The 11,058-nt window shown below is 54.3% G+C and overlaps 1 protein-coding gene across 3 annotated transcripts in view; it reads left to right on the top strand.

Annotated features, from left to right (window-relative positions):
- Positions 1-6,824, top strand: part of PTPRN2 (protein tyrosine phosphatase receptor type N2) — a 363,220-nt gene extending 356,396 nt beyond the window's left edge. For all 3 annotated transcript variants that reach the window (XM_019659095.1, XM_019659096.1, XM_019659094.1), the window contains 2 exons: positions 2,548-2,621; positions 5,325-6,824. In XM_019659095.1, coding sequence (XP_019514640.1) covers positions 2,548-2,621; positions 5,325-5,396 — 146 coding nt within the window. In that variant the 3' untranslated portion in view covers positions 5,397-6,824. The remainder of the gene's footprint in view (positions 1-2,547; positions 2,622-5,324) is intronic.
- The last annotated feature ends 4,234 nt before the right edge of the window (positions 6,825-11,058 follow it).

Genomic DNA, 11,058 nt, shown 5'->3' with positions numbered 1-11,058 from the left:
ACGGCCGCTCACTGCGGCTGCTGGCCACTCACGCTGGCTGCTGGCCACACACGGTAGCCCATGGCAATCCACTGCCACAGGGACTGCAGCCCACGCCATCGCCGGCGACTCATGGCAGCCCAGCTCCAGGTTGAGCTGTTGTTCAGCATCTCAGCTGCAGAGGGCAGTGTCACTGGCCCTCATATGTGGGATCCGAACCGGGGCCCTCTGGCAACCCAAGCAAGTTCTTAACCATCGCGCCACTCGGCCGGCCCAGAGAGCGTTCTTTCGAAGCCTGTCCCACACGAGCCTCTCCGTGTGTCAGTGTGGGAGCACTGATGTTTGCCCCACACCAGGCCTCCTGAACCCCACCCCATGGAGCCTGCCACCCTGCTGGAGGCCGCGTGGAGCCCGGCAGGTCAGGCTCTCGGCCTGGAAGAGCCCACCTGGAGCCTGTGAGGCACATTTCCTGAGCATCCACCCGGCTGTCCCCTCCTGGGTCCTACAGGGCCTGTCCTGCTGTGTGCAGCCTGAGGCTCTACGCCCGACACTCACTGCACGGTCGTCGGGTCCGTCGGCTGTGGCATTTTTCACACTCAGAATTCTGTCATGGGTCCGGGAGCGGCCGCCCTCTTAGCAGGTAAAGGACGGCTGCTGCACGTGGCGGCTGGGCGCCGGTGACCACTGGCTGAGGGGTGGAGATGTCACCCCAGGAGGAAACAAACAGTTCCCTCCCTCCCTCGTTCACTCTCCACGAAGGATTTGACTTTCTTACGACAAACTCCTTTTTGAAGAAGCCAGTTTCTGTGCATAATTGTTCGTAGAATCGTGGGCCCGGCACCTGCGTGACTGTGGGAACATGAGGAGGGAGGTCCCTCGCCGAGGCCTCACAGCGGCTGCTGACACGGTGGCCCTTGCAGCCCGGGTGGCTTCCTGTCCCCCCAGTTTCCCCGTTTGCTGACAGGGAGAGCTCATCCGTCTGTCAGCCTGTTTTAAAATCACAGACACCCTTTAAAACAAGATGGCATTAACTGTGGCCTGGTCAACTTCCGAAAACTTTCTCCACCTGAACAGGGCCCATCAGGAAACCCAGGACCTTGACCCCGTCTCTTGCTGGAGTGGGTTTGTCCGCTGGCCCCCGACTGCTGAGCTCCCCAGGGACGTCGGCTGATCCAAGAGGGAGCTTGTGTCTCCTTCCTATAAGGGCCATGGTTTATAAGTTGGGGGGACTCGGGGATCCCATCTCATGTGTTCACCTGTGAGGACAGCCAGCCCTCCCCGCCCCCCGGCCATGCAGCCTCAGGAGGTGCAAGTGCTCCGTGCTCTGCATGTGGGGGGTGGGGACACAGGGACACAGGCAGGAGCAGGTTCAGCTCAGGCCCTGCCTCCCGGTCGCTTGCCGCTCCTGCGAGCACAGCATCCGTTTGCACTTCCTGCCAGGGCCTGTCATCATGCCCGCCCTTTCTTCTTGCTGCCAGCGGCTCAGACAGCGGGATGGGCATTTGCCCCACGTAGGCCACAGGGCTTTAAAGAATCCGTCGCCTTAGAAATTTTAAGGCTCATCCCCCTGATTCTGCGTCTAGGGGGAGTGAGTGGGCAGCCCGTCGGGGACTCTCCCCACATCCTGTGGGACTGGCCCCTTCTGCCTGGTGTGATCCGGTCCCGGTGGGCACAGCCACCTGCCCTATGTGACCAGGGACACGCCATTCAACCCAGGTGAGCCTCGATGTCCTCACAGCAGAGGTGGTGACAGTTCCTGCCCCGCCGTGTTCTTGTAACGACGCGGTGAGAGGCTGTGCATTAAGCGGCCGGCACCCGCCTGGGCTTGGCGTGGGGGTCCTAGCCCGCTGCAGCTGTGTCACCGGCTCCTGATCCCCACAGCGTGTCCCTCACTGTGGCGGCAGACAGGCCCCTCCGAGCTGTAAGGAGCTTGTGAGCCTGGGGCCATCCTGCTCACAGCCTGAGAGGACCTAGCGAAACGGAAAAGCCAGAGGATGTGTTAACGGCGTGGTTAAAACTTCAAACTCAAGTACCAGTGTTTCTGTGGAGCCAAACCCCGATGCGAGACAGACGCTGCCCAGGGCCGGGGTCTCGGTGAGAAGGCTGCCCAGCGAGGGGCCCGCTGTCTTCACACCTGAGCACTCGGTCGTAAAAGGCAGAGAGCTCAACGTTTAATAGCCAATGCTACGATGTGTACGGCTAGTCCGCTTCTTCATTTCTCTAAATAAAAACTTCTCTGCGATCGAGATTAAAGCTGATGTGCTACTTTCTATGATTTAAAAGTCTTGAAAATGCCTCAGAAATATGAATGGAGCTTAAGCGTCTGCTGGCGGGGCCTTGTTGTTGGTCAGCGTGTGCGTGGGTCCTGGGAACACACGTTCTTCCCAGCCCTCCTGACCAGGCGGAAACGGACGCCGTCGCCTCAGTGTCCACGTGAGCCAGGCCCACTGAGGGTGCGGGGAGCCACCGCCAACTGGCGTCTTAGCCCAAAGGGACCCCGATGGTGGAGAGAGGCAGGCGGCCCGACGAGGCTGTGTCTGAACTCGGCCCCATTTGTGTTTGTTGCAGGCGCTAAAGAGATCGACATCGCCGCCACCCTGGAGCACCTGCGGGACCAGAGGCCGGGCATGGTCCAGACGAAGGTACAGCCGCGGCGGGCGGGTATCCGCAGCGCCTCTCGGTGGTTTCTGGAGGGGAGGGAGGTGCAGGCGCCACTGGCGGCTTCCTGCCAGACCCGCCCCAGCCGGGCCCCTTCCCGGGAGGGTCACTGGTGGCTGCAGCACCCCAACATGTCAACATAAAGATACAGCCAGGTCTCGTGATCGGGACTTTTCGTTCCCCAGATTTGGGGCCCGGGAGCACTGCATTTATAGAAGGAGGTCGGCAGTGCCCCTGCTCCCTTGCAGGGGAGGGTTCTGGACTCACTCAGCTTCGCTGCAGCCTCCCATATTTCCGGCTCCCACAAGCACAGCTCTGCTGTGTGGCCATCAGGACACGGCCATTGGAATGTCCCCAGGGTGCGCGGGGGCCCTGAGCTCCCTGAACAGCTCACGTGCATACTTGCTAGCAGGCCAGGGTTGCTACCACCGGGGTTCGGGCAGCCGGTGGCCTCGGGGACCAGAACTAGAACAAGGCGGATGTACCGGCCCCGCGTGCCAACCACGGAAGCCGCACGTCCGCCCTGCCAACCCTCAGGCTCCGACACGCCTCTCTCAGGGGCCCTGACACTGGGCTGCGGCTCTGCCCACACACAGCGCCCGACATCCTGCAAAACGACCTCTGTGTACTTGAGGCCTTTGTTATAAAAAGCGCCCATGTGACATCGAGCTGCCAAAACGCCTGTGACTTGTGCTTGGTGCCTGGTGGTGACAGTCCTGGGGTCACAGGCCAGCCGTCCAGCCCTCGGGGTCTTGCTGTCCCCCCCCCATAAGGTGTGAGTGGTTCCTCGATCCTCTTTCTGTCCCTGTTACAAGGAGAAATCAAACAGTAGGAGGCGGTATTGCAGCTTGAGGGGAGAGCGGCCGTCGGGAGCCCCCACCAAGCTGAGGATTAGGGAGTGAAGCCCCTGTGAGGCGGAGCCAAGCCCATCGTGACCAGGGAGATGCTGGCAAACTGCCTTGATGGGGCCGCTTGGCTGGTTCTCACGGCCAAGGTCGGCCCAGGCACTGGAGCAAGAGGAGCTTTGCCTTTCTTATGGGGTCACACGAGCGCTCTCAACAGAGCCGGCGGAGTCAACCCCTCTGCCCCAGCCTTGCCCTTTCCAACCAGCAGTGACATCGGCCTGAGTCTTCCTTGGCCCTGACCCCTGGTGCTGACCCCTGGGACTAGAGGGCGACACACGCAGCTGGCGGCCATGTGCGGGGCCCCTCGGCCCCAGCTGTGTTCCGGCCCCTGTGCCCTGCGGGAGGCTTCCAGGAATCTTATGTGACTAGTGTAGAAATACTTTGTAAACCAAGACACACAGTATGTTTCTTTAAAAAAATTTTTGAATTTAAAATTATGGAATTTTATTTTGAAATTATGCTAATGTGCAAAAACCTTGCAGAAATAGCACAAATAATTTCCAAGTACACTTTGCCAGACCTCATGTCATCACAGTGCAGACGTCAGGACAGGAAGTTAGCCCGACACGGTGCATTCACTCAGCGAGGACCTTATCACATGGCAGCCACGTTTCCCCCACGCCAGTCGTGCAGTGGTGACGTCTCCCTCGCGTCCTCTAGCAGGACAGTCAAGCCCCAGGGTCCATGTAGAGAACTGACCTGGCACAGTTTTGTGGACGGATGTTCCGTGGTGGGTGCCAGGTATGCGGCTGGGCATGGACGCCGTGTGTCCCCACTCAGGAACAGCTGGGTATTCAGGGCCGCTTGCGTCCGCCAGGGCTGCCGCTGGCCGGTTGTCTTCCTGGGGCAGAAACTTGACCCTGGTCACATCTGTTGTGCTTTGTCGTGGTGGGAGGCCATCGGGAGAGGAGGTGACGCTGTCCCAGGACAGGTAGCCACAGGGCCTGTGCCCGTGGAAGGTCCGTCCCAGTGGACAGACCGGACCACCAGGAGGTGGCCCACCGGGTTCAGAAACACAGGGTTGGCTCGCTGTCCCTGGATGGTGGGGCCTTCATGGTAGCAGCAGCCCCATTTATTAATCAAGTTATCAAGTACTTAAGCCGTCGATTGGGCTTTCCTTAATCAAAAGCTCTTAGCGAGGTGACAGTATGCACAATTGGTTCTTCGCTGTGACTTGGCTGGGACATGCGGCCGTGCCTGGTCACCTACGTCAGGGTTTCTGACGCAGAGGCTGTTGTGTGGGACGGACAGCTGCAAGGACAGTGGCCATTCCACCTGCGAGAGACACGGGCTCTGTCCTTTGTGTGCTGAGGTTTTAGAGGAGACAGCCTGACATCAGTTCCAGCTGACAGGAAGCGTGCTGCGTCCCGCCCCACGGGCACGCCTGTCCGTGGGCACGCTTGTGCACGCGCACGTCTGAGGCCGGGACGCAGTGTGGGGAAGGAGGCGTCCGGCGCGGCAGCGCCGCTCTGCCTGGTCTGAGGAGCGGAAAGCCTCAAGCGGTCGTCACTGTGGCTGCTGGTGGCCAGTGTGCCCTCGCTGGCGTGGTGGCGGGAGCTGTGAGTGCCTATCAGTCTGTCACGGCTTCAGGGGGCCGGGCATGGTACATGCATCTCACCAGCTGTCCTGCCCACATCCTACCAGCCGCTTCCCCCAAGGGCACACCCTGGAGGGGGACAGTGCCCTGTCCTCCCTCAGAAATCAGCCACCTGTCTTTTTTGAAACCAGGGGCAGGGGTGCAAAACAAGCTGTCACTCACGGCCTCCCTCTCTTGTCCCCCAGGAGCAGTTCGAGTTCGCACTGACGGCGGTGGCTGAGGAGGTGAACGCCATCCTGCAGGCCCTGCCCCAGTGATGCCAGCCCGACGACACGGCTGGGGACCGGACACGACTTCACGTGTCTTCTAGTGTTAACTGCCTGGTAACAGGTCCTTCAAACTCCTGTAGTCACACAGTTTAGCAGTTACAACGTGTAGTTTTGTTCAACCAAATAATAAAGAGGTTGTGGGGACACCCAGTTCGGGGGACAGCTAGTTCACCTATTTTCACTTTCTTGAAAAAAATGTAGTTTCCCTTAAAGCCCACATGTTCGTCCCCAGCTGCAAATCGTGTTGTGTTAATACTGGCACCCTACGTGCCTCAGCTTGTAACCCGTCACCTCCTACAGGGGGCCTGTCGGCGGGGCGGGACCCGGAGAGGCTGGCCGGGCGCTGGCCGGCCACCAGGGCACACAGCACACCTGCCATGTGTCTCTAAGATGGCTCCCCACCGAGAGAGGTCACTGGCTTGTCCGGGATGAGAGGGACAGACCTGCTGACATTCTGCAGCTTTGGGCAAATCCTAAGAATATCGTCACAGCATTTCCATCCTGTTCCCGTGCCCTAACCCACAGCCCTGGTGACAGCCCAGCTCAGCCTTCCACCCCCCAAGGACAGGCAGAGGCCTCCCGGGGGCAAAACCTGTCCCGCCCGAGCGCCCGCTTCCGAGGCCAGCCACCCCCGGTGACACGTCACTTTGGCGAGGTTGTAGGTGAGCCCCAAACGCAAGACAGTTTTGTGACTGTAAAAACTGACTCACACGTTGCAAAAGCAGATGAACACATACCACAACCAGAGAGAACAAACCCGGGATGCAACACGCTCCCTCCCGTCGGCACCAGTGGTCCCTCGGGGCTTCCTGGGCCCTGCTGGCACCCAGACAAGACCGAGGAGGAAGGTGGGAACACAGCGACCACCAGGGCCTCCCCCGAGGGAGTCGGGCCCCTGGTCACTCAGGTCGGCCATTGGTCTGACATCACGTAGACACGAGCTACAGGTGGTTTGGATTTGCCAGAGTGACCCCGAGCGTCAGATAGCCCCAACCCCCAGACACAGAGGAGCCATTTCATTAAACTCTGAACGGTCACATCTGAGAGGGCAGCTCTGGGCTGCAGGTCTTGTTTCAGGGCTGGGGACAGAGGGACATGTCCCCACACATTCTCTCCATAAACAGACGTCACATCCCAAAGCCAGCGGAAGAGGGAACGTGCTGAGTGGGGGGAAGATGCCAAACACTGCTCGTGTCTAAACGGTATTGTCATGTGTGTCTGCTTTTATCGCTATAAGTTTTGCCAAAGTTGTTTTCCTTCCTCTGTAATCTAAATAACTGATAGAAACTAATTTATCTGAATATAGGAAACTACACACTGTCACTTATAACTTCTTACGTTTCAGAAGCAATCCTGCCGTGTGAGATACATAAATCTACTTAATTGTGCCAGATTAAACTTCCATTTCACATCGAATGGTCCTTATTTGGGGATGAGAGTTTTTCCGACCATCTGTTCATCCCCGGAAGCCGCGGGGTTGAGGGTGCTGAGAGTGCAAACGCTGCCCAGTCCGCCAGGCTGAGCGTGCAGGGCCTGTGGGGGTGTCCTTGTCCCCCCACCCTCAGGCGTATACAGGGGCACCCCATCTCCTCATGAGAAATGGGCCGTCCCAGCGAGCCTGGGAACTGTCCACTCAATGACATGCCTCCATGTCACAGGAGAACACGCCGGGGACATTTCAAACCCTGACCAAAGGGACGGGGGTGTGATGTGACCACTCGTCCTGGACCAGTTATTTCAGCTGGCAGTGGGAGAGGTCGGGGGCCCTCGTTGCAAACTAGATAATTCCTGAACAGCGCCCACCGACCTGAGGGGTTTGGTGTTTGTTCAAATGCTGATGTTCGTTTCTCAGAAAACCCGCCGCCTGCCTGAGTTCCGTCTGCCAGCCCAGCCCCCTCAGCCTCGCCCACACCACCTGCTGCTCGCCGGAGTCCTGCCCCTGAGTCTCTGCAACAGCAGGTGACACTTCCCGTGACAAATACACATCGGGATTTGACACAGCAGCAGGCAGGGTCCCCGCCCATGAAAATGTGGGAACGCTGGACCAAGTGCTGTGAACACTGTGGTACACAGCCCAGCTCTAAAAAACAACGGGATGGAGGGGCTGGGGTCAGTGAGGGCGGATGGTCGGTGCTGAACCCCACAGGGCTGGGGCTGGTCCCCAGGGCAGTGCTGTGCTGGGAAAGCCTAACACCCAGCTCTGAAAAAGTGGACACACCGGCGCGCGTCCGAACACTGCAATGTGCACACAAGCAGACAGACACGGTCCCCTCGCTGCCCCCCGAGGGCCGGCTGCTTCTATGGAACTGTCGTGTCTGCAGCCACCTGGGGAGGCAGCCGGGACCGCTGTTGACGACGTGACGCTGGGTGAGGGGACAAGGGGACAGGAAGACGTGGGTCAGAGCCTTCCTGGCTCATCACCAGCCAGTGACCTCTCAGTCGCATTGGGTCACAGTTTCTTAATACGAGGGCCGTGTCGTCGGGGGCCCCGTGCTGCCCCCAGTAAGGCCTGCAGGACCACACCATTGATTGGCACTGTTAACGCCTCCTCCATCACCCAGGTCACCGCGACAATGTAGAAAGACGAAGCCCGATTTGTCCTCGGGGCTGGTTTCCATAAATAATACCCTCTGGTGACCTCAGTGGGCAGGTTGAATGTAGGGTTAAATGTAGTCTAAAGAATTAGAAACTGACATGTTTGGAGTATTTATTACCTGTGTTTTAATATAATTTGTCAGCTAATATATAATAGTTTGAGTAGGGGCTGCACTTACCAGCCAGCTCATAAAACTCCTAAACCCCTGACAGCTGTGAGCCTGCCGGGCTGCGGCCTGGGCCCCAGGAAGCCCAATACGTCCCACCTGTGTGTCCACCCAGGTTCTCACTGTAAGAAATCAACCAAGAAAAAGGCGGAAGCGGAAAGAGGGCTGAGCCGCCGCAGTCAGGTGAGCAGGGCGCGGACTGGGCCCCAATCCACCCGCCACACGGCTCTGTCCCCACATGGGCGGCCCCAGCCATGCGCTGCTCCCCGCGTGTCCTCTGTAGGGCCCCGCCCGCGCCATCACCGGCCCCAGTCATTTGCTCCACGGCTGGGCTGTGTCACCTGCGTCAGCCCAGGGCGCCCAGCTCTGTGACAGGCGAACCAGCAGTGCCAGCTGCAGGAGGTGAGTCTGTCCCCAGGGCTGTGTCCCTCCCCCGCCCACTCGGTCGCTTGGTGCCGAGTCCGGAGCCCCGGGAATGGACGGGTGGCAATTTGGGGCCACCAGCCCGGAAAGCTGACAGGCAGCTGCAGATGCTGAGCCCACTGGGAGGTCCTGCTGGGTCTGGTCCAGGCTCAGAGCAGGACCCCGGGCCTGGGCACTCCCTCCTTGGTCTCCCCAGAGCTCCTGGGTGTGATAAGGAGTGAGGGTTAGCAAATCATGTGAGGACGGGCGTCCTCACATGTGACCTACGCACAGCTGATGCTGCTAATACAGGTTTTGCACTCCAAATTCACCTTTTGCAAATCAAATTCACCCTTTTGCAGATCAGATTTCTCCACAAATATGTTTTCTTAATCTTTGCAATAAAAATAAATCCAATGTTAGGCGACAGTTAAAATTAAATATTGTATTGCATATTTAATAATAAACATAAAATACTTATTTAACATCAGAAATACTATAGCAGCGGTTCTCAACTTCCTAATGCCGTGACCCCTTAATACAGTTCCTCATGTTGTGGTGACCCCCAACCATAAAATTATTTTCGTTGCTACTCTATAACTGTAATTTTGCTACTGTTCTGAATCGTAATGTAAATATCTTTTTGTTTTCCGATGGTTTTCTGATGGTTCGACCCCTAAAGGGGTCGCGACCCACAAGTTGAGAACCGCTGTGCTATAGCTTCGTTTATAACGGTTCTCCTGCCACTGCTCGTGGTAATTTCATATACATATTCATAAAATAATCATGACAATATCTGTAGGAGTAATAGTTGCAACGGAATGATGAATAACATTTAAATGTTCATGGTTTGATGGATCAGCCAAAATACTTCTTGTGAACCTGGCACCTCGTTAGGTCTGGTTTATCTGGTGTTCGGATCCGAATCTGGTTTTTCTGTTTTTTTCTGTCCGATTCAGGGAGTACTAGGATCTCTGCCTGTGTGTGTGTGTTTTTCAGGTGCAGCTGTATTTGTTCAAGATCAAAAGTGGGATCTAAGCTTTCCAGGAGCCTATTGGCAAAACATTAGGCCATCGGCAAAATTACGGCTTAGTTGACCAAAAAGAAATTAAGGTTCTGTTACAGTACTGCTTGGCCAATGTATAAATTTGATTCTAGAGGGCGCTGGTTGGTCAGTAGTTCACTGAGTTATTATACTATTTTCGAACTGTAATTGCTCTGTTATAGGCCTGGGAAATAGGGTGAAATGTCTTATGTATAAGCCTCTATGATAACCCTTTATGAAAGAAGGAAACTAAACTGATAGTGCAGAGAAAAGGGGACCCCACCCATCCCCTAATCCACTTATAACCAGGAATGCCTGAGGCTGAGGTAACTAGAGGGAAAGAGACACTTTTAAAACCAAGTGGCTAATTCTCAAGCCAGATCCCCACCCCTTGTTCCAGCCTCTTTGAAATTGTAGGGGCAACTGTAAGACCTTAGGCCCTCTCTGCAATTGTTAATAATTCTGTTGATATGTATATGATCTCTGCTATCTGTGCTTGTTTGTGTTTTATATATAATAGTGTTTTTGCTACCAGATGGCATTACCAGATTATATTTGATTGGCTTAAAGAAAAAAATTAAGTGCTTATATAAATTTAAGTAATAAAAATTAACTAAGTACTTTTCAGGATCATGTGATCTAAAAAATATTTGATATTAAAGATAGTTTAACTTTTGGTTAAATAGGGGTTTTTTTAAGGTTATTAACATCAAATATGGCATCTTTTGTTTTACCTGGGTTTACAAACATAAATTCATGTTATCTCTGTCACAAAATTTGTCAAGAAAATAGCTTGGGTAATAATTACCTTTGAAATCTCATAGAGTTATAAACTGATAAAATGTTAACTAAAATAAGGTTTTAGATAAAACTTTTCAGTAATAATATAGTGTAGATGTTTGGACGAGGTTTCTCAGTATCTGTTGGTAACTTAAGATTTCAGCTTTACTAACTTGTGTTAAATGATAAAAATTATTCAATATGTAGGTATTTCAAAATAACAAAATGCTGAAATATTAATTATTGGGTGAGTCTGAGTCAACCTACTTTTTGATTTCTTGCCACAGGAAGTCTGAAAGATAACTTAAGATCTGTTAGTAAATCTGCTTTGTATTTTCTTGAAAATATAATTTTAAAAATTGGTAGATATATTGCTAACAAAAACCTATACTTCTAAAGGTTGGAAAATGTATTTATGGATTTGCTAAAGGAAATACTGGGTACTTGCTTTTAGTTGTCAGTAGAAATTAAAGTTCTGAAGGTTACGGATTCTAATTAATATGAAAGGAAAATGATGTGTGTTTTCAAGGAAGATATAAGGTACGGAAATGCATTGTTGAAGGAACTGAAAGAAAATAGTTTGTCCTAAGGATGGTTATTTCTTTTTTTTTTTAAGATTTTTATTGGGGACTTGGGCGGATGGGAACAGTGCTGGGGAATT

This window comes from Hipposideros armiger, unplaced genomic scaffold (genome assembly GCF_001890085.2).
Source record: "Hipposideros armiger isolate ML-2016 unplaced genomic scaffold, ASM189008v1 scaffold_295, whole genome shotgun sequence".
Lineage (NCBI taxonomy): Eukaryota > Metazoa > Chordata > Mammalia > Chiroptera > Hipposideridae > Hipposideros > Hipposideros armiger.
This window is presented reverse-complemented; position numbering and strand designations above follow the sequence as displayed.